The sequence below is a fragment of the Vigna radiata genome, chromosome 2 (genome assembly GCF_000741045.1).
Source record: "Vigna radiata var. radiata cultivar VC1973A chromosome 2, Vradiata_ver6, whole genome shotgun sequence".
NCBI lineage: Eukaryota > Viridiplantae > Streptophyta > Magnoliopsida > Fabales > Fabaceae > Vigna > Vigna radiata.
Genome location: NC_028352.1, coordinates 17246786 through 17271646, shown reverse-complemented (window position 1 = coordinate 17271646; position 24861 = coordinate 17246786). Strand labels below are relative to the sequence as shown.

Genomic DNA, 24861 nt, shown 5'->3' with positions numbered 1-24861 from the left:
TAATTAAACTTAAAATTCCTATCAAACTTGACTACATTCAAGAAAGTTGAACCGAGTAGTTCTAGAAAGAAGTGCGTCTTCCCAATCCAAATGCATTGATAACATAACTGTTCATTGTTAGTTGTTTCATTCCTAAATAATTTATTACCAGGAGTCCAATTTTAACCTCTTTTATTAAAGATAAAAATTAATTTATTTCGGACTTATTTAAATTTTTAAATACAAAACGATTTAATTTTTATTATTTATCCTGAATCGCCCTCGTTTACCAAATCAAATTAAAATAACTTATTAAATAATGAATTAAAATATTGTAATTATAATGAGTTAAATTTACAAATATGAATTTTAAATTTATGTAGCCAAATAAGAAAATCAAGTTTCTTTCGACTCTTTAAAGCATTTCAAAAGCTGTAAATTTATTTTCTTTCCAAAATACATAAGAATAAATGAAAATTTAAAATTCACCAAAAAACTTTCATTTTATATTATTCCTTTTCTTAATTTATTTTTACTAAATAAATAAAGTAATGAAAGCTTTGTAAAAACTAAAACAATAAATAAAAGCATAAATTTTTATTTTTTGTTTATTAATATAGGATAGAATTTTCATTTAAATGTTATTAGTATGTATGCTCTCATTAATTTGGAAAATCATCAACAATATGGAAAATTTTAATTTGTGCACTGTGATATTTTAAAACAGTCAATAAAATTAACTATTTATTAGTACTTTATTAAAGATAAAGGGTGTTTCCTTTCCTGAAAAACCATTAAAAATGTAATTCTTTTTTAATTATCATAAGTGTGGAGTCGTTAATCTTTTTTATCCGTTAGCACGTACAACCGAAATATTCAAAATATTAAAATCACAAAAATCATGGTAATAAATCAAACAAATTTCAACTAAATCCTCGTGTCCTTTTTAATGATAACAAAAAAATAATAAAGTTATACCTACAAAAATAAATATAAATATTTTTTACAACTTTATTATAAATAGGTTTTTTCTTATTTAATAGGCAATATTTTCTTATAAATAATTATTTTAATTTAAAATATTGATTAAATAAAAGAAATTAAATTTAAAAATAAAAAGTTGAATTTAAAAAAAAAAAAAAGACAACTAAAAGTAAAATTTATAAACGGTATCTTATTAAAACTTAAATTTGAAAAAAAATTATACAAATCTTCTTTATATATAAATTATCCTAATAATTAATATGCCAATCAAATTAAAAGAAAAAACATCAAAATAACGACCACATGAGTCCTCTTAAAAACATTCTTAACACAACATGTCCCTACTAAAGTATGTTTAAATTTCAACCCAAAATGAACTTTCAATAACGCAACATAACACCACCAACGACAATTGTAACGAAATACACCAAAGCGTTTGAAGGAGCCTTGGCAAAACCACCATTCGTCGGTGACGGCGCCGTTGAACTAGACGGCTGCGACTGCGGTGGAGAAGTTGGCCCCGCCGGCGACTGCGGTGGGGAAGTTGGCCCCGCGGATGACTGAGGTGGAGAAATTGGCCCCGCCGGAAACGGCGGTGGAGTTCCCGTCTCCGGTGGCGGTGCCGGAGGAGAAGTCACCGGGTACATGGTTTCAGGTGCCGGAGCTGTCGCTGAATACCAGTTTTCAGGTCCCGGAGCTGCCGCTGAAGGCCCGTTGGCCGGTTTCGGAGATATTGAGTTTGACGGAGGTTGAACCGCTGGGGACGGTGGAGAGGAAGGCGAAACGGTTGGTGGGTTTGTCTTTGGTGAGGGTGAAGGCAAATATTTTGGTGGCAACAATGGTGGTAATGAAGGTGATGGCGATTTTCTAGGGGATAAAACAACAACAATCAATTTCTGAGCCTTTTCACAGTTTCCATCTTTTCCACTAATGAAGTAAAATGGTCCTGATCGGTCAAACTTGAACTCAGTGTCACCATTTTCGAACTTGTTGATTGGGTTTGTCTTGTTGCACTTCTCATAATCTTCCTTCTTCTTCACTTCCAAAACCGAGTCCGAACCTTTCTTGTAGTTGAAAACTAGCAAGCAAAACAATAATGGAAGAAATACCCATGAATTAAAACTGTCAAATCACTGTAAAAATGCTCTCTTTATGCATGTGGGTATTTAATAAGTATTAGTATTAGTTACCTATTGTGTCATTGATTTGGAATCGGTTTCTTCCAGCCCAGTTGTTGTAACTCTCGGAAGGATTTGGAACCCAGCCTTGGCTTCCACCAACGTTGAACTTCTTGGCTTTGGAGCTTGAGAGAAGAGTGAGGAGAAGCAACAAGAGGTATAGAGCTTTTTCAACATCCATCAGGGAAATGAAAATGTGAGATGTGCGAGAATAGTGTCTGCTGCTGTGCTTATATAGAGAGAGAGGGAGAGTTCGAGGTCGTCTCAGACAAGAGATTTGGGTGTTAAAGTTGTAGAAACCGAAACAAAATGAAAAGAGGAAGACTACCGTGACATTTATTTGACATATGATAAAGATAAAATATTTAAAAATAATAAATTGTTATAATTTTTGAAAGGTTTAATAGGTTCGGAGTTGTTTATATTTGGAGGTTTCTTTCAATTGGGTCTTCCAATTTTTGAAGTGATCAATTAGGTCTCTAATTTTGTCAATTTGAATCAATAAAAGTCTTTCTGTTAAATGCAGTTAACGCCGTGAAGTTTTTGAACATCTGGCACGCTGACGCTTCCAGATGGCACCGTTTCAAGTGCATAGGTGAATTATAAAAGTATGAAATCCCTTTTAATTCAGGGATTTCACCTTCAAAGACACCTTTTTAATTTAGGGATTTCATCCTTTTATAATCCACCTATGCACTTGAAACAATGCCACCTGGAAGCGTCAGCGTGCCACATGTTCAAAAACTTCACGGCGTTATCTGCATTTAATGGAAAGACTTTTATTGATTCAAATTGACAAAATTAGGGACCTAATTGATCACTTTTAAAATTGGAAGACCAATTGAAACAAACCCCCAAATATAAGGACCTTCCAACCTATTAAACCTTTTTGAAAATAAGAAAATGAAAAATAAAAATAATAATATGAAATGAATGTAAAAAAAATTATATAAGCTAAAGTAAAGTTTCTGAAACGAAAATAGTACGGTGTAGATTGAAATAGAAACAATAATATACGTATATATTAATTATATCTATTTATTATACATTTCTAATATATACATTATACATTTCTAATATACGTATACGAAGAAGGCTTACCATTTGCGCGAGTGTAGCGTGTGAAACATTCTATATTTGTGGATTTATTCAAACTTTGAATCAAGTACACATGGCCCCAATAAAGGGTTTCAAAATTTGCATCTAATAAAAAAATTATTTTTCGAATGGTGGACATCGTCTATAGTGAGAATCATGAGGTTACAAGAAAGTAAGAAAAATGTTACTCTACTTATAATTATTTTATTATTTTATGCTTTTCATTTCTATTTTTTTACAAACCTTTCTATATATATATATATATATATATATATATATATATATATATATATATATATATATATATATATATTAATAATAAATATTCCAGTTTCAAATAATTAATTAATTATGAATGGTTAAGTCACATAAAAATATTTAGTTTAATAAAGTTAATTGAAGTTGAAAATTTAATTGAAACTAAAAGATCATATAATTGATAAATGTAATATTAATGGTTGCTTGGATATTAAAAAATTTATGGGTTAACTTTGTAATATATATATATATATATATATATATATATATATATATGGGTTTGCTAACTTGCGTACGTTTGTTTTTCAGTTGGTACATTTTAGCAATGTGTACCGGGTTTCAATAGACAAAAATACCCTTATATATCATGAATTCTAAATTTTAAGGTTAAGGGTATTTTAAGGTTGAGTGAGAGAGATGAAGGAGAAAGGATTAAGAGGGATGAAGGAGGTGAATAAGGGTTTGGAGTTTCTTTTTTTAGTTTTGAGAATGAAAGTTATTAAAATAAGGCAAGTGTTTCTGATTTTTTTCAATTGGGACTAGAGTAAGGATGACAGAGAAAATGTTGGAGTGAAAGAGATGAAAGAGAAAGGGTTGAGAAGAATGAGAGAGCTGGGTAAGGGTTTGGGGAGTTTCTTTTTTATTTTTTTATTTTGAGAATGAAAATTATTAAAATACCCTTAACCTTAAAAGTTAGAATTCATTATATAAGGGTATTTTTGTCTACTGAAATCCGGTACACATTGCTAAAATGTACCAACTGAAAAACAGGTGTACGCAAGTTAGCAAATCCCATATATATATATATATATATATATATATATATATATATATATATATATATATATATATATATATATATATATATATATATATATATATATATATATATATATTTCTTAATTTGAAAATCTTAATGTTTTTTATGTGTTAAAAGATGTTTTAAATTGGTATTTGAATTGAAAAATGTGAGACATAAGCAACTCAAATTTCAACTCAAAATATGGTTTGACATGTCAATTTAAAAGTTTAGAAATTAAATTATATATATTTAGAAATTAAAAGTTTAGAAACCAACAAATTTCAAATTATCATAACATTTATGGAGTGTTTGGTATATTGGTGTGACTTCAATTTTAAAACCTCAAATTATAAGTGTGATGTTGATTATTAAGTGAGTAATAAAGGTTGATCTTCAATATGAGTCAATAATATAGAAAAGCCTTTTTACTATGATATTTTAAGTACGTCCAATGTAGATAAAATGTTATTGCAAGAGACATACCCCTACATTTATAACAAACACAATATAAAGCATATACGTAAATTTATGTATTTGTTAACAAAAGCAACATATATAAACTTTTTGGTTGTTCTTCTTTATTTTAAGTCAAAATTTCCATCTTATGAATGTCAAATATAAAACCCGAAGAAATTAATAAAATAAAATAAATTAGTTTTTGTATGCTTTTATGTTATAATTTTTGTTAGATAAATAAATTAAATTATAATTTATTAATTTATTGTTTTAATGATAGGTAGTGCATTTTGTGTGATTTATATGGATATTTTTTATATATTTTGCAATGAAAAATTTGTACCTTATAATAAGTCTTTCAGCATAGTTTCACAAGCGGTGTAATTCTGTTTATAATGCCTTAGTATGCTATTAACATATGTTTATTCCACATCTGTGTGTCATATTTCTTTAATATATATATATATATATATATATATATATATATATATATTTGTATTTATATAAATAATATTTTTATAGAGTATTTTTGTTCTGTTGATACATGGTATTAAAATATATTTTTGTTTTATTTAAGAATATGAAATTACAGTTTTAATATGAATTAGGTTGGTTATAATAATGTTATATATAGTATAATTTTACATTTACATATTCAGTATAATGTATAAATAAATAATTATATTTAGTGGTGTTGTAGTCTTATTGTATGGAAATAAACACTTATAAATTTTGGGTTAAATATGTGTTTTGGTCTTCATATTTGTGTCCAATTCTCAATTGGGTTCTCATTTTTTTTTGTCCCAATTGAATCCAAATATATGTTAATTTGAGCCAATCAAGCCCTCTCCGTTAACTTTTCACTGACTCCGTCTAACTGTGCTGAGTTGTTTAGGGGTTAATTGGTCATTTTAAATGATTTCATTACGTGGAAAATTTGCACGTGCAAAACTAAATTCCTCCAAATTTGTTAGCCCTAAATATATGTTTTCCCATTCCACCGTTTCACTCAAGGCCACTTGAGACTCAAAGTCCTTCCTCTGAGCGAGAAACCCAGAGAGGGGTTTGCTTCCCCTGCACACGCATGCCACCGCTCCCATCCGGCCAGCCACCGCACCACCACCCTCTACTCAATCTACAGCGTCGCCGCCACCGTCGAGCCACCCGCCAGGGTTTCTTTTCATGCTCATCTTCACGCGCGAGAGAACACTGTTCTCGCCTCTCCACCCCGCATTCTCGCTGTCGCAACGATCTTCGTGCTCGACCTGAGGCGCCGCCGGCGATACAAGTCACCACCGCAGTCCTCGTCAGTCGCCGCGTCCGTGCCAACAACTTTGACTTCCTCCTATTCCTTCACCAGCGGCGAAACCCTCTCTTTCGATAAGTGAATCAGAAATGCAACCCAGTCCCCGACATTACGTCATCCCCATTCGGCATCCACACTCGCCGCTGACAACTATCTTCTTTTCTCAACATTTGTACTGTGATGGGTTTGGCTCTTAGGGTTTTTGGTGGTTGATAAGTGAAGTCGAACAAGATGTTGAACTGAGTTGTGTTGGCGCTAGGTTTGGGTTGTTAGGATGGATTGGTGTGTGATGATGGGAAGCGTGGTGGAGGTTTTGAAGTTGATTTGGTCTTCTCTGTTTTAGTTTGAATGCAGGGGAAATAGTTGAGAAGTATAAGAAGGAGGATGGGAATGAAGATTTGGTGGAGATGAAGATGGTGGAATGGTATTAGTAGAAGTTGTGAGTGGCAAGATGGCTACGACTTGAATATGATTTGTTATCTTCTCTATTTTTCTAATTACTAAACAGTATGGAGGGGAGAAGATTATCCTTTTTTCGGGTTTCATCGTTGGAAGAAGATGGAGGAAACAAATGAAAATAAATGATGATCATGAAGGCCTTTTTTGTGCGAGAAGTTGAATTTGGGTGGGAGAATGGGATCTTGTTGTGTGTGATATGTGTGGGTTTTTCGTTGTTAGAAACGAAAGATGAGGAAGAAGCATGTGGTTGTATGTGATGGTTGCAGGGATGAACTCGACTTGAGGGTCTGTGCGTGAGGGAGGATGGTGATGGTGATGTTGGGTAAGGGTGGAGATCATTAATAAAAGGCAAAGACGCGGACAGAGGAGGATGACGAAGAAAGGGGAATACTCACACCATGATACAATCTCAAACAGAGCAACGAAGCACAATGCAACAAGCTTACACGAAGATACAAGTGAACAGAGTATGCTTACCTCCGACGACCTCCTCCCTTCTTTTTGCTGGCTTCGTTTTGCTCTGTAGGTGAAATGGGAAACAATGTCTTGATTTAAATAAGGGCTTAAGGCTAACAAATTTGGAGGAATTTAGTTTTACACGTGCAAATTTTCCATGTAATGAAATCACTTAAAATGACCAATTAACTCCTAAACAGCTCAGCACAGTTAGACGGAGTTAGTGGGAAGTTAACGGAGAAGGCTTGATTGTCTCAAATTAACAAATATTTGGATTCAATTGGGACAAAAAAAAACATGAGGACCCAATTGAGAATTGGACACAAATATGAGGACCAAAACATATATTTAACCTAAATTTTGATATTAAATATAGTTTATATAGGTACTTAGTTTTTATATATGGAAAAGAAAAGAAAATACATGATTAGGATAATTATAAAATTATGTCACCGTTTAAAATATATATATATATATATATATATATATATATATATATATATATATATAATTGTAGTTTTATATTATTTTATTATTGTTTTTATAATTGTTATAAAAGTTAGTATATATCGGTTGATGATTTAATTAAAAGGTCTTAGATAATTTAATTAGAAAATCGAGTTAGTTAAGATTTTATGGTTTGGAGATTTATCATAATTAATTAAGATAAAAATAAGTTTATTATATGAAGATAATGGTTTTTTATAAAAATTCAGAAAAATAAATCTAATGGACATAAGTATGCTTCATATTTATATTATGTTAGCATAAAGATCTTATTCGTCAGAAAAAAGAGAGAGAAAATCTTATAATAATTGTGAGAGAGGTTTGAGAGAAGAACATTATATTTTGTTAAGATGTTAGGGGAGCTTACATTTTTGAGTTTGTTTTTCTTGTCATGTTGTTAGGTATGTTGTTGTGCTATTTTGTATAATGCTACATTGTTTTAGTTTTTTACCGTATTGATTTTGTACGATGTCATGTTGTGTGTGTTTGGTCGAGCTACTTGTTATGATTGTTGAGTTATGTGTGTGTTTGATTGAGTTGTTTGTGATGATTGTTGAGTCGTAAGTGTTGTCGGTTGTATTGTTTTATTTCGTAGCTGAGTTATGTCATTGATTGTATGTGTGTGAGGTTAAGACAGGTTGTTGTAAGGTCATTTAGTCGTACCTAGTACATCCAATGATATTTCTTTTAGTCGTGCGATGTGGGAAAGAAGTCCTCTTCGGGGCGTGCAATGCGGGAAGATGATGGGTTTGAGTGCTGGTTCAAATGAACGAGTAGTAAGGTAGGGTATTGTTAACTTATTGACAAGTGTACCAAATCGTATCAAGTAATAAATATTGTAAGACCAAGTATCGTTTCCCAAGAGAATCGTGCCACTAAACAATCGTATAATACCTTAACTAATTAAGACTGAAGAACAATTTCATTGGATAAAATTAAAATGCAATAAAAGTAAACATAAACTTGAATGTAAAATTGATCAATTGGGGCTAAAACAAGAATGAATGAATGATGTTGATCAGATGAGATGAAGATGTTGTTGGGGTTTAGATTTCACCTACTTTACTTTCATGCATATGAGAACTTGTCTTCTTCATTAGAATGTTAATGTCACTTTCTAAATTACTTAGAACTCAATCTTTAGGCATAAAAAGCCTAACCTTGATTATTAGACCTCAATACCTTGAATTCCTAATAATCAATTCCACATTCAGAACAAAAGCATAAGACAACCAAACGTTATATTTTTATTCCTAAATAATTGTTCTTTTAGGTGAAATTCTCCAGATCATGGTTTATAGGTATTTCCCAATAACAAAGAAATCCAAACATCAAACTAAGAATGGCCAAAACATAATTAGCATTACAAATAGGAGAAAATAACTAACATTCAATGAAATAAGCATAAAATGTTTAAATCATATTCAAATATATGAAAGTTTAGAGGTTACATTTTTTCGAACAACAAATGAATTTAGTTCTCCATTGTCATGGAGAACCTTGGTGTACAATGGAAGAATGAGATGGAAACCGTAGAAAGAGAAGAGGAAAGCTCCCACATGCCCAATCCTCCTCCAAAGGTCAAAAATAGGGATTTTGTGCTTTAGCCGTCAAAAGATATCCATCCCAATGCATAAAGGCCTTTAAATAGATCAAAAATTCCACTTAGGGAAACATTGTCAGCGCTCAATGCCCTAACTATGGCAAGGAGGCGAGCCTGCAAGAAGATTGGCGCTAAGCACCTTGGTTGAGGGCAACCAAGCGTCCTACGGTGTGGCTGACTAGTGCTCAACGCCCCAGAGGAGGCAAACAGGCGTGGATGCACGCACATCAGCGCTGAGGGCCCCTAAAGAGGGCAAGCAGGGGAAACTGCATGACCATTTACGCTGAGGGCCCCAGAAAAGGGCAACCGGACGTCCTTGAGCCTTCTGCAGCCTTCAATTCTAGTGCTCCTACTGTCCTTCCTGAGTTCCAACTCCTTGATACTTTACTCATCTTCCAAAACATACCAATAACATAAAAAATTAAAGGAATTAGTGATAAATAACATTAAGTATAACCTCGATTTCACTTATTCACAAAATTCAACCAAAACAAGAGTTTGAGAAAGTTTCAAAGTCAAAAAGAGTTGATTTAGTATCAAAATTGCATCACAGATAAAAGTAAAATCAATCGTTATCAGGTACAGGAGATAGACCGTGGGTGTTTTTGATAAGGTGTTTTTGTGTGATGTGACTGTGGTAGACTTTATGGATTGGGGATAGATGTTTGAATAGTGTGGATGAGTGTGGTTATTGTATATTATCTTGTATTGTTTTTTGTTAGTTCATGCTTGCCTTTTGTAGTTGTGGTTTCCACCTACGATGATCGTTTTTATATGGGAGCAGATGATGTTGCAAATGATGCTACTTATGTGTAAAGTGAGGATACACGTAGAAAAATAGTATGGAAATTTTCGAAAATGTTTTTGAGAAAGTAATAGCGTTTATGTTTAGATTTATTAAACATTATATGTTGTAATTGAAGTTATTGTTATTTCCACATGATTTTAATTATTTTCACAATAATAAAATAAAGTTTTATAATTTTTTACTATTTTGTGATTGTATAAGTCGCCTTTTCTTAACTTAATTAATTACATGTGACATCATAAAAAAGATGTTACATCAAATCCATGCCAAAATGTCAAAAACACCAATAAAAAAGCAAACAAAAACAAAGGAATACAAACAACAAAATTATAGAACACAAACAATGAATACACTAAAAATGAAAAGTTATACAAATAAATGTATAAAAAAAAATCTAATATGTGAAAGCATGGAAACTCTATATAATACAAGAAAAATCTCAAAATTATAGAAACAATTGTAAAATATATATATATATATATATATATATATATATATATATATATATATATATATATATATATTAAATGATGAAATTTTTATAGACCCTCAAATCCCCTTTAACAAGTTAGACAACAATTTAATAAGATGTAATTTGAAAGAATTAAATGACGAGAAAGTTGGACGCGTTATATTTTTATATTTGTTCATCAATAATACAAAAAAAAAAAAAAACATTCCAATAATACAACTTTTAAACAATTCAAATGATTGATCCAAACCATAATTTTCTCAAGCACCATCTTTTACTAATTACAAATGAACCTTGTTCTCTTAACTTGAAGTATGCAAGTTTATGCTCCTATCAAATTCATAATCTATATAAGAAAGATTATATAAATTTACTCTTCTTCTCTGCATGAAATTCTAAAGTCTATTCAAGAAAACTTTATAATTAACATATATAATCTAGTCAACATATCAACATATCTAAACTTTATCAAAACACAAACTATCTTTTGTTGAGAATCCAAGTATGAGTCTAAGTCTCACATTGGATAGAAATGAGAAAGTAGAATACTATATAAGATGAAAGACTCATTAACCCATTGCCTTAAGGTTTTTGGTAGAGAGTAGTGTCAATCCTTATATGGTTGGGCTCAGATGTTATTGGTGTTTGTGTCTGCGGCAGACCCAACATCTTTCCCAAACCAAACAAGACAATCACATAATTCTCACACTAAAATCATGCCAATATTAATGTCGCATATAGAACTAGTAAACCAATTATCTCATCGATTATTTGATTCAACTTTATCAAACATACAAAGAAATTTTTTAATACTTATTAGATGTGATATCTATGTCATCCCCACACATAGATCATCTAACCTAAGATTCTATCAAAATATAAATAACTTCCCCTACCTAAAATACTTATCCTTAAAGAAAATGTTTCAAACTTAAATAGAAAAATTATTCAAAACTTAGATAACTAAAGTAAGATATCTAAATATGACAAAAATTTAATATATATTAAACTAAGTTGAAATTATCACTTTTATGAACTTATTACACCAAAATTGATGACGAAAATATTTTAAACTCAAACAAAAAAGTTACTCACAACTTATGGATCTAAAATGATGCATCTAAGTATAAACAAAATTCAATATATAATAAAACAAGTTGATATTATCACTTTTTTCAATTAACTCAATCAAAATGATAAAAATATAAGAAAATTGAGAAAATTAAGAATCTATAAAGTAAATAAAAATTTACTTAATTTAAAAATTTGATTGATTAAAATGGATCTTAAATTCTCTTATCAGATTCTAAATTAGATATAAAGGAAGAAAATTTAAAAAAAAAACGACAAAAAGAAATAAACTTGAGAGATAAAGAGATAGAGTGTTCTATGACTAAATTAAATGCTTTTTCTTAAGGATTATGTTTATAGCACCGGACATATATTCAATAAACAAGCAAACAAGATGCTTATCCGAAAGAAATTCTGTAACTTAATATATACATTTTTTCTTCATAGAGAAACCTACTCCCATCCCTTTTCACATAAAAGGCTTTATGAAGTTTTAGTTAAAAACAATTTAAAATTTATTATATTTCTGAAATAATTTTTAGGCATACGTTTTCGATCCCTAAAATTTGACATGATTTAAATTAGCACCTCAAATTAAAGAGTTTATTTTAGTCCTTCAAATTTAATTAAACATTATGGTAATTTCTTAATATTAAATTTGAGAAATTAAAAAACGTTTTAAATTTTTTTATCCATCAAATTTAATGTTTAATAACTTCAAAAATGGAGATAAAGTGAGCTTTGGTTTAATTGTAAAATGCTAAAAATTAGAGTTATTACATATGTCAGAAAATAAAATTATAATTAAGTCAAAATTTTTAAACATACTCCTATCATAAAAAAATAATGATATTTTGACAATATTTTAATATGGAAAATAATATTTTAACACCATTTTTTGACACTATTTTGACACTGCACACGTGTCAAAATGTGATTGGACGATTTCAAATTAAAAAAGTTGAGGCAGGGATATGTTTGGAAGAGAAAAACCAAAGTTTTTTTTTTAATTTGAAATCGTCCAATCACATTTTGATACGTGTGCAGTGTCAAAATAATATAAAAAAAGTGTTAAAATATCATTTTCCTTTTAATATTATCTGTAATTGATTCATGCTAATGTTTATAATTATTATTATTGATTGTAAAATAATTTTAGACCAATCACATATTATACATACTACGAGGCTAAAATTATCATTCGTCCCAATCTAACATTTACGTAACTAGAATAAAGAGCCCAAAAAAACACTACTCAGAGTGAGTGACAATGAAAGTGCAAAGACTTCAGAATTTGACTGACTTTCATATCGTAATCCGAGTCTTCCAACTAATAAGCAAGTGGCATTTCGCAGTTGAAGTGTGTAAACTTTTCCGTTCAAATTTTTCCACGTATTCTTTACGATAGATATTTTATTTTGAGTTAAATATTCTTCTTTGTTTTAATCTTTAAGATAAATTATATATTTTTAAACTTCATACAAATCATATAAAAATATTATTTCTATCAAATGTTTATGTGCACAATATAACTTTTACATCTTATCTATTAAACAAATCCATATTTAACATAAATAATTTATTAGAAGTTAATATAATTTCAAGATCTAATTATTGGAAGTTTATTTTATTTAAAAGTTTATTCTTAAACCTCAAAAACTACTTTAGATTTATTCCAAACCTTCTTAAATAAATAAAGTTAAATAACTTTATAATATTTTCTATAAAAAATAATTAAAATTAACATATAATTCTAATAAATTTTATTTATTTTTGTTTTTCCTCTATATATTTATTATTTTTCCTATTTTTCTTTCTTCAAAACTTACGTCTAACTCCCAGAGCAAAAATATATTTAATTTAGTGTTAAATTATTCTTACAAAATACAAAATATATTTAACCTTTTATCTTTAAAATATATTTGTCTCACAACCTTTCATTTTCTTTTATATCATAAATTACAAAGACAAATTAGATATATAATTTAGTTTAACCATAAAACATAATTTTTTAAATAATATAAAAGAATATATATATATATATATATATATATATATATATATATATATATATATATATATATATATTTATAACAAACTTTATTTCTACATTTCATAACAATCTACATTGACACGTATAATTTAAAGAAAGTAAAAATTTTGCGTCAACGACGGAATTTCTCGGAAAACAAATTTAGTTCAAACACGTTTTATAAGGGACAACTCATTTAATGCCTCTCTAGACTTCAAATAATAAAACTAGGTCAATGTCGAGTTGCGTATAGCTGAATAGACTATTTTTCTTTTATAATAATTTTTTTTAAAAAAAGTGTTGAGATTGATAATATATTTTGTATAGAAAAAAAATTATCTAGGAATTTTTTTCGGGATATATATATATATATATATATATATATATATATATATATATATAAAATTAAAGAAATAGATTGTTAATTTCATTTGATATATAAAAGTAATTCTTTTATTTAGAGATGAATAAATAGTGATATGAGTAAGAGTATCCTTATTTTCATCCTTTTGTTGTTTTAAGTAAAAATTCTTTCACAATTTTTTTCACATATGATCACATTTTCAATTATATTGATATCTTATTATGTTTTTTTTTACTGCAAGAAGATAAAAATCACCACAATATAAGCATGACGAAGATTTAATGTTTAAAGAATTTCAAAACCTAGTAAAATAATTGTTTTCTATAACCATTTTTTATCATAGTGAGAAAAAGAGATTTTATGACAACATATTATGATAGATAAAATCCACTTGTTATAATAAGTTGATCGGTGACATTTTCATAGTGAAAATAAGGATTATTATGACGTATTTTGGAAGACTTGTCATATTAGGTGAACGTGGTAGTAAAATTGAAATTATGTTCAAAATGTATTAATGCAAGTGTAAGAAGTTCACCATCTGTCATAATAAGTTGGACGCAATGACATTTTTGTAATAAAGTTCAAAATGTATTATGACAGGTAGTAAACCACCCATCATAGAATCTGAAAATCCTTAATTTCTTCCTCTCTTCATGTTCTCTTTATTTTCACACATCCTTGTTGAGACTAGACAAGCTCGTCTACAGTATCTTTGGTTTTGAAGTTTAAATAAACAACATTAAACGAAGCAGTCTTGAATATAATCGTAGGATGTAAATGATCAAAACACTAAACGACAATTAGGAACACTAAGTCTAAAATAAAAAGATGTCCACACAACAAACCTAATACATCTAACTCACTAATAAATAACTAGAAATTAAGGATCATATAAGAAGCGTCTAACTCATAGTAAAACAATCAGGCTCAACCCTGATACAACATTAAAATAATCAAGTGAAGGTACTTAAAGAATAGAATAGAAACATAAGAATTAAGCTCAAAATCCCCGACATAGAAAAGTTTTAGGAAAACACTTGGGAAAACAACTAGGTTAAAGATAATGGTTCAAAAATCGTTATTTTTATACTTGATTTTGATACAAAACACACCCTTTATGACTTAGAAATGAGCTTGAAATCATGCATTTTGCTTAAGTTAGAGAATAAGAGAGCCAAAGGTGGTTTTAGTGGTATTATGCTTGTTTTTCCTTGTTTTGGCAGGATTTAACATGAATTGAATGAAGGAAGTTGAAGTAGGGAGGAGTTGGACTCAAGAAAAGATGGAGAAGTACACAAATGAAGAAATGCAGCCATCGTTGAGCGCCAGGCCATCACTGAGCGCCAGCTTTGCTGAAGGATTCTCTGTTAAACGCTCAAGCGCCAACACTGAGGGGAGAATTTGAGTATCGCGCCCACCGATGCATGCTACCTCACCGTTGAGCGTTGGCTTCTACAGTGAAGTCACTGCCAAATGCTTGGGCATCAACGCTGAGCGTCCATCTTGAGTACCGTACCTAGCGCTGAGCTGTGCCAGTTTCTACCACGTTTTAATGATTTATAAATAGATTTGCACGACCATGATGGCCTATCTTTTGCAGAAGAGACGCAAAAACACACTTCTCACCCCTTGGAGGCGGATTTTGGATGCGAGAGCTTCGACTTATCAAATCTAGTATGTTTTCATTCTTTTCATTAATTTCATCTAGTTTCACCATGTCTATGGTGAACTAAACCTCTATTGTTGTTGGGGAAACGATGTAATCCTATTGAAACTCTTATATATTGAATTGATGCTTTATTCATATGCTTTATTTTATTAATTTTTAGAGTTTTTCCTCCATTATCTATGCATGCTTTGTTTAAAACATTATTTAATAGCGTGATCTTTGATTTTATCTATATGGACACATGTGGGTATATCTAGACATGAGGGAATTCTCTCGGGAGCAATATTACATAGACATAGGGATAAGAGGACCGATTACCTTTAAGCTTCTATGTAAATGTAATGCATGAACAATTGTTAGGGAGACAGGACATTGTAAACTAGTAATTAGTAGGCTCTTCTTACCAAGACATTAGGATTAAGGTAAATTAGAAAGTGGCATTAACATTATTGAAAAAGTAGAATTCGTTTCATTCTTGATTCTGCATTTCTAAGTTCGTTTACAATTGCAATTTCGTTTCAGTTTTCAATTTCCATTTTAATTTTGCATTTGAATTTTGTTCCATTTTTGCAGTTCTGTTTGCGTTTTCTCATTCAGTTCTCCAATTTCGTTTCACTGTTATATGTTGTAATTCGTATTCCCAATTTAATTTCAGTTTCATTTTGATTATTAAAATTCAATTTTCTGTTGTGCATTTCGTTTTCATGGAAGGATAAATCATTTTGGGTTGGTTGCTATTGAGATTGAATTGTTCCCTGAGAATTTTGCACTCTGAATTGCTATCTGCTATCTTGCCTTACACCTTGTTCAATCTATTTTTGCACTTGCAATTAGGGCACACTTAGTGGTCTAATTGGCGTTTGATTTTCGCTTAGTTAATTAGACAATGTGTGCATAATTGATTAGGACATGTGCAATGTGTTTGCTTAATTTACATTTTTGAAGACTAGATTAACTTTTGATTAGTTGGTTAATTTGTTTTTGATTATGGGTGAAAGCAGCATTTAATCATTGTTAATCTGGGATTCGAACATTGCAATCGAAACAACGACAAACCGTTTTCAATTAGCATTTGAATTCGTGCTTTAATTAGTTTATTTCAGTTCACACAATCTATCCACAAAATCCCCCAACCAAGTGTTTGATCTAATGACTGAACCAAATGTTAGTCCTTCAGAGACAACCTAGGAATCCCTTCTTAGTTTATACTGCACTTAATTGCATATTAATTTGATTCAGGTACGACATCGTTCAGTGCTATAGAGTCAAACATTTCTACATAAGAGTAGAGAAAAAGAAAAAGAGAAGAGCTAAAGATAAAGAAATACTTTCAAGTTTCATTGTAATATTTGCTTACTATTGTAAGAAGAGAGAAAACATAAAAGAAAGAAATACCTAGCAAGTTTATAGGCTGTATTGTATTGAACACATATCCTCTCTACGAGAGTAATAGTCTAAATGACTTGTAAGCAATCAATTGATTGCAATTCTGAAGAGAATTAAAACATTTCTTGCTTAACTCAGGAGAGTTAAAGAAATATAGGCAGTGTCAAAGGATACCAAGATTATCTAGTGGAAACCAGGAGTGGGTAAAACTCAACTAGTCTAGGATAATAAGAGTTATTCATATACTAGGGATACTAGGAGTAGGTGAAACTCAGTCGAGGTCACAATAACAGGTGGTTACTAGGTGGACATGGACAACCAGGAATGGGTTAAACTTAACCAGGCAACGTATCAAGGGATACCAAGATCGTCTAGGGATACTAAGAGTGGTGAAGAATACTATGCAACCAGGAGTGTGTGAAACTCAATCGAGGTCATAGTAAGAAGTGGTTATTGGGTGGACAAGGACAACCAGGAGTGGGTGAAACTCAACTAGGAAACATATCAGGAGATACCAGGATTGTATAGGGATACCAAGAGTGGTGAGAATACTCAGTTGTAATCTTATTGAAGATTATAGTGGAACCCTCTAAGGTTAGAGGAGACTAGACGTGGCTCAATTAGTGTGAACCAGTATAAAAAGTTTGTGGATTTACTGTTTTATTCTCTTTCAACACTTCTCTTATAAAAACCTACAATTGTATCTTTGTTTCAGATATAAGAGCTTCTTATATTAAACGATTATTCATTAAAGAGGAAGTTATAATTTAAACTAATTGCAAAGTTGAGCGTTTGACAACTTACATGAAAATCTTTATACTTGACAAAAGTGCTATATCAGACAGGTTGTGGAAAATTTTTCCATTAACACACCCCCCCTCCCCCTATCAGAGCGAACCTCGCGGGGTTAGTTCTATATAGGACTCGAGCAAATGATCTAGAGGAATGGAAAACGAAGGGTGCGCCGTCAACCATCCTCCCTTATTCAAGGGTGTGAAGTTTGATTATTGGAAGCAAAGAATGACCAAATTCTTTGAATAATGTCATATTGACATATGGGACGTCGTAGAAAAAGGAAACTACATACCCATTTAAGAAAAAGAAGAACCACTTTCAAGAAGAAAAAGGTCGACGAACGAAAACAACGCTAGTTATTAAACTCTAAAGCTCTCAACTCACTTATGTGCGTCCTCTCCGAATAAGAATATCGAAAGGTTCACGCTTACCAAGGAGCAAAAGATTTGTGGGACACCTTGGTCATTACATATGAAAGATCAAATTAAGTAAAAAGGAACAGGCTGAGCCTACTGACTAGACAATATGAGTTATTTACAATGCTGGAAAACGAGAATATCCATAACATGTTCAGCAGATTCCAAACAATCCTTAATGGGTTAAACTCCTTAGGGAAGTCTTACGATTGGAGGACTCAAATATTGCTATAAGTGCAATAAACCTAGACATTTTATATCAGAATGTCCAAAGATCGAAAATATGAAGAAAACGATAGTCAGGTCCAGAAATGAAAAGAAGAAAATGCTGATGAGAACTTGGGAGGACCTAAACATATCTAATGAGGATGAAGATGTAAAAGTATGCCTTGTGGTAGAAAATGCTTGAAGTACTTGAAAAAGAATAGAATGAGGTGGGGGGGTTGAATAGTGTTAAATGAAACATTCTTTCTACAACCCTTTTGATATAGCACATTGTCGAGTTTTGAGTTTTTCTGATAAAAGCTTAGATGGTCGAACTAATAAATGATTGTAAGATATAGTTGTTATTAACGTGATATTCAAAATATACACTGTAGAGTTCGTAAGAACTTCCTTTGTTGAAGAATAATCATTTAATGTGAAAGGTTCTTGTATTTAGAAATAAAAACCCAGTTATAGGTTTTATAAGAGAAGCATTTAGACAAGAGAAGAGATAATTGCACATATATTTTTATATTGGTTCACTCCAACTAAGCTACGTCCAGTCTCCTCCGTAGAGGGTTCCACTATAATCTTCAACAAGATTACAACTGAGTATTCTCACCACTCCTGGTCTTTTCAATCAGCAAGTAAACTCTTGTTACCCTAGACTGGACGAGTATTCTCACCACTCCTGGTCTCCACATTCAACGAATAACCTCATGTTACCCTAGACTAGATGAGTATTCGCACCACTCCTGGTACTAAGCAACCTTGCATAGATTTCCTTAACTCAATTGAGTTCAACAAGTGTTTTAATTCTCTTCAGAATTACAATCAACGATTGCTTATAAGTCGTTTAGACTATTACTCTCGCAGATAGGAAGTGATTATAAAACAATGCATTCTAAACACTCGCATGTGTTTCTATCTTTTCTTTGTCTCTCTTTCTTACAATCAATAAGTAATATTAACATAAAGCTCAAGAGTATTTCCTTTCTTCTTTTCTCTTCTTCTCATTTTGTGCTCATATATTTGCTTTTTCTTGAGTTCTTTCTATGCTTTTCTTTTGAACGCTTCTCAAAGGATGAATATTTTGTTGTATTCTATCCTCTTGATTCTTCATTTGAATGATCTTCTATTTAAAGGCTTTTGGATAAGTGTCCGTTAGACTAAGCTCTTGGCCTTGATTCTTGTGTCTTCTCTTTGTCCGTGTACAACAGTCGTTGGTTAAAGTTAACTTATCAAAGTAGGCATGTTTTTTCAGTACTTTGCTTGAAGTATGTTGTACTTTCTTTTAGACAACGCTTCAAGTGAAGAACATTCTATGATGATCTCTTTTATCTCTAACGTCCACTTATGGTAATTTAATTTGAAGCTTGTAGATGTGTGTAGAGTAGCTCTTTTAAAGATACCAAACGTTGAGTAAAGACTTTGTCATTGGACGAAGTAATAATTTAGCTCATTGTATCGTTTAGACTGATGTAAACACTTATTGTGATTTTTCCTTTTTAGAGAAATAATGTTTAGAAATTTTTATGTTTTCTTTGGTGTTTTAAGTTTTAGTCTTTTAGAATGTTTTTCTTAACGATATTGTGTTGACATTGTTTTATTTTCCCGAGAGTTAAACTGAATACCCTTTGGGTATGATAAGTTTTACGCATTTAGCTTCCACTCTCTTAGACGCTATTGACTTAACAGTCGTTTAACATTGTGTTTGGGTGTTTTCACTTAGTTGTTTTTCTGTTCCTAAAATCCTAAGGTTTTTCTATGTTGGAGATTTTGGTTTTAAGTATTATGTTTCTTTGTATGGTTGTCCCTATTGACAACTCTGAGAGAAGACGTTGACCATTTGCATTATTGTATACCAAGAAGATTGCATTGGAATCATCAAAGTGATGAGTCTTACAGGGTTCTGCAATGCATTGGCCAAGTGGAATAATGCCTTCGCCAAAATACTCTAAGGAGTGATTGCTTGAGGAGGCATGATTGGGTTGAGACTCATTTATGTGGGCAAAGATGGATTGTTGTTAAAACATATAGGCCTCTAACTCATTGTACGTTGTTGTGGAGTCAGCAAACCATGTCTTTCTAGGACTGGGCAAGATTGGGCGTGTAGGAGTAGGGCGTATATCCTTAATCGATTCAACCTTCTTCATCTTGAGTGGCCTCTTATCAATAGCGTGCAGACGAGGTGCAATAATATCAAGCACACGAATACCTTCTTGAATCGTGTAAGAGGTGACCTATTTAGATTAAGCCACATAAAGAGCATCTGTTTGTATAACTCTAGAGGTAGATGTTAGTTTGGATGACTTATAAGCACATGAGACATTATGGACATTGGGCCATAAATGCCTACATCTCCACGTATAAAGATTCCAACTGATGATGAACTTTAAATGTCCTCCAAAGAACGTTGAAGGGCAATTTGCAACTCTTCACCGTCTTCTTTATTGTTCGTTGGTGGTGGGGATGAGGTTGATGATGTAAGTTGGGTGGTTTTAAGCTTAGTGAGAGGGTCAGTTCTGGTGGTGGTTCCTAAAGGTAGTCTATAAGAAGGCATACGAGAAAGGTTTGGGTACTTTTCTTTGGTCCAAGTAGGTGGTGGTAGGTTTATGATTGCATCTTTAGGTTGAAGGTGGGGGATACTTTGTGAAAGTAACCTTCTGGGTATGGAGTGGAGGGGCAGTGCATTGCTCAGTAGAGCTTTGGATAGGTGGGAAGTATGACAAGTTCTGGCGGGTGTCTAGGGATGTTCGTGGAAGGTAGTTTGAGTGGTCGGGTATAATTAGGAGGGGAAATGGAAGTTATTTATAAGGTGAGGGTGTTTGTTTCTCGAAGCGGATGGATAGGTCATTTAGGAGTATGGTGTGAGTATTAGATGGTTTGGTGTTTCATGAAGAGGAAGTGGGAGATTTAGAAGAGGTGTGCTCAGGAGATTGGTGAGGAGAGGTATGTTTAGGGGAGGAAGGTGGCCTTTGAGTTGGAGGAGTAAACGCTCTAGGTGAAGATTGAGGAGATGACTCCTAGTGTTGACCATCATCTAAGCTTATTTGAATAGCAGATGCTATCGGTGGAGTGCTTGACAGAATATCTATAGATGTTATTTGAGAAGAGCGTTAGATAATAATTGTTTTGGGGGAGGCTTAGCAATAGTCACTTCCTTGGATGCTTGAGGGCGTTTATTGGACATTTGAAATTGTTGTTGGATTTGTTTAATGAGAAGTCCATCATCAAACTCTGATTTCTCTTTAAAACGCTTCTTTAGCTTCTTTGCCTTCATTTGTATCGATGTTGCAGGTCGAGGGCACTTTGTAAACACTTCACCCTTAGATTCTAAGATCGTCTACATAAAGGGGCAAAGTGCTTACTAGACGTAGTTGAGCTTGATGTTGTAGGAGACTGTTAAGTTTTAGACATTGCTTCTTTTTCTTTTTCAAGAAGCCTTTTCCCATCACAATCGGGCCTAATTTGAAGGCATTTCAATTCCAACTTCATGATGTACAACTCCTTGGAGAGGCCTGCAACTTTGAGCGTCTTCTTTTTATTTGGGTTCATATGAGGAGGGGTCAATTTGTTCTTCCTGGCATTGGCAATCTTGTTAACGTTGAGTGAAGGTATTTTGTCTAATTTCTTTGCCTCCAACTGCATCTGCCTCATACTGTTGATGTTAAACTTTTGACCTCGAGAAGCACCATTGATCGATATGTTGTTCCTTACTGAAACAAGAAAATTTGGAGATATCAGGTGCTCGAGGACCTTTTCCTCAATAATAAGCCTATACATCAACGAGTAACAATAACAGTTGAGCACATCCTTGTCTAGGTTTTTGATTCAGCGAATAAAAGAGAAGAAGGGGATGTGTGACAAGTTGAAGGGCAACCCAATCATCATATGGTAGATGGAAAATCTACGAAGCTCTGTTATATGGTCTCTAATGTTGCTCATGTGAAGGAACGTCTTATAGCAAATGTAATGGAGAATTTTGTCGTAGGAGCATAGCTCTTTATAGATGATTTTCTTGCGAATGTACTCTCGTTTGAAGTTTTCGCCGTAGAAATTATGTTCAAAAGTTCCATTAAGTGCATACAACTCATCTAAGCCCTCATAGTAGTAGTTATTATATCTAGGGCATCTTGTTGTAGCAACAATGGTTACAGTGTTGGCGACCACTTCCTGTATAATTACCTTTGAGACAAGGCCATTGGATTGCATTTTCACGTTTGTCCAAAATACCCCCACCAAGTCTGATAGTATAGGAGTATCCACTAGTGCAAAAACAGCTTATAACGTTACGTGTTTAACGTCGAACCACTCAATAGCCAACGTTAAAAATGACTGGTGCCATTTTTTTAAATAAATGCAATTATTAAACGTCTTTTAGAATTGTAATTTGACGTAAAATAATAAAAAATGTCGAATGCCCTAGCGTTAGACGTTAAAAGATTAGTGAATTCAAAAAATTTTGAGCGGAAGATTGAAAATTCATTCACTTTATCTTAGCGCGCATGACCCTTTTCTTTGCTCAAACTTTTTTGGAACGAAGTTTGATGACCATCACATGTAAGCTTTATTTCATTTGATACAAATGCATGTTAATTAACTACTTTAGGTATGATTTTCGTTTGTTTTCACCGATTATTTTCGTGTTCTTGTCCTTCATAGGCGCATTCTGCTTTCTCTCTCACTGGTGGCAACAATTTATTCCGATGAACCGAGGTTAGTTTTTGTTTTCGTTTTCATTTTGAAGAACTTATTTGTTGATAACTTGTTTGTTATTTTTTTATTGAACTTGTTTGATGTTGTTGTTGTTTGGTTCAACTTGTTTGTTATCATTGTTTGATGTTTGGTTGAACTTCTTTATTGTTTGTTATTGTTCTTTGATTGATTCTATATTATTGTTCATAGTTCATGCTTTATAAAATACCAAAAACTGAAAATTGTTGTTTTTTCTGCTTTTCAGGTCTCGTAGAGCTGTAAAAAAGGATCATAATTATTTTAAAAAAAAAAGAATTGATTAACGTCGTATGTTGACAAAATTCGGCATTATTTAACGTCGCATATTGACAAAATTCGACGTTAAATAATGTCGTATATTGACAAAATTGGACGTTAAATTAACGTCGAATTTTTTAAACTCGACGTCAATTTAACGTCTCCTGATATAACGTCGTTATCGAATTCGACGTGAAAGGCCAAAAATATTCGACATTATACGTTGTTTTTGTACTAGTGATCCCACTCGAAGAAGCTTTGGATGCCACATCGGTGAACATTGGAGAGGACATTGTAGCCATAAGCCTTGAGATCTTTAAGGTCTACCTAGTGCTCAAGGTAAAGCCTTATAGGTTTCTCTTTTGTGGTGTGAACATCATCTTTACTCCTAAGCTTCAACGTGGATGAAGAAGAAGAGCCTCGAATTGCGCTTCAACACTTTTTAGAGGACATCCAAATCTTGCCCTTTGTTGGACTTTAGGAGTGCGAAGATGTGGGCTTATATGGCCCTATGTCCAAGGTGTCTCTTGACCCAATGGAACATCCAAATCTAGATCTGCCTCTAGAGTTCTACAACCAGATGTTCTTGATGTTGCTAAATTAGAATAGAGTTCCCTTTAAAAGAATCAACAAGGTACTTGTGGTGACCGACATTATAGAACCTTGATTACCAACGATAAACAAAAAGCCCTTAAAGATAAAATTGGTTAAACCTATCAAGGATCCATGCCCTACTCCCACCAGACCAACCATGGCAAATATGAGAAGTAGTTGACTCTGCTGATTCATCATTAACAAGTTCAACAACACTTTTAGTAAAATTTATATGTCCACCAGTAGACATATCAGTGTGATGTGATTATATAGTTGGTTGCTGATTTAATATTTGAATCTTTATGTTGTTCACATTAGGTATCCGATTTTGCAACCTTTGATCTATGATTCTCTCATTTTCTTCAATCCAATATTCTGCTCAACCAATATCTTCAAAAAAAATTCTAACTCGGCATCCCTAACGTTGTTATTCATTAATTAACTTAAATCATCATACATTTGTTCTACTCTAATAGCCAACTTTAAAAGCATATCTTTTATGTCATGGTGGAGTGTTCTAAATTCTATAGTTTAAGGAAATCTCTGATGGAATTAGATAGTGGAATTAACACTTAGAAGTAATTGTAAAAAGTGGGTGTTACTTGCATCCTCCATCATGTTGCATAATATTTTTCCATCTATAACTTCTAGTTTCTTTCTCATTTCATCCATTAATAACACAACTTCCCTATAGGATGGTCCATATGGTTGTTGCTCATATTTAAAAAAAGATTGTGTACGATATAGATAATTTATTTCATATAATCAACTTACTTATATCAGGTGTAGTAATAGGTGTGACAATTTGTTGTTGATAACCATATGAATCATGTGGTTGTTATGGGTATTAATCATAATTCATTTGAAAAACACATTGTTGATTATTTTCATATGAAAAATCATTTTGCATTTTTCAAAGAAATAAGTTTAAAGCTTGTTGAGAAGACTTCTAGGAAAAAGAGGTGT

The 24861-nt window shown here is 32.0% G+C and overlaps 1 protein-coding gene across 1 annotated transcript; it reads right to left on the bottom strand.

The window, feature by feature from the left end:
* Nucleotides 1-1174: 1174 nt before the first annotated feature.
* LOC106755782 (early nodulin-like protein 2) lies at nucleotides 1175-2418 on the bottom strand. The gene is made up of 2 exons (XM_014637996.2): nucleotides 2154-2418; nucleotides 1175-2041 (listed from the first exon to the last, which is right to left on the bottom strand). The coding sequence occupies exons 1-2, from the start codon at nucleotides 2320-2322 to the stop codon at nucleotides 1344-1346; spliced, it is 867 nt and encodes a 288-aa protein (XP_014493482.1). The 5' UTR covers nucleotides 2323-2418; the 3' UTR covers nucleotides 1175-1343.
* Between the last annotated feature and the right edge of the window lie 22443 nt (nucleotides 2419-24861).

What these genes read in the sequence shown, in the direction of transcription:
- LOC106755782 (XM_014637996.2), bottom strand. Translation starts at nt 2,322, where the DNA reads ATGGATGTTGAAAAAGCTCTATACCTCTTGTTGCTTCTCCTCACTCTT. An exon ending in CCAAATCAATGACACAATAG is followed by an intron (nt 2,042 to 2,153) that starts GTAACTAATACT and finishes TTTGCTTGCTAG; the next exon opens with TTTTCAACTACAAGAAAGGT.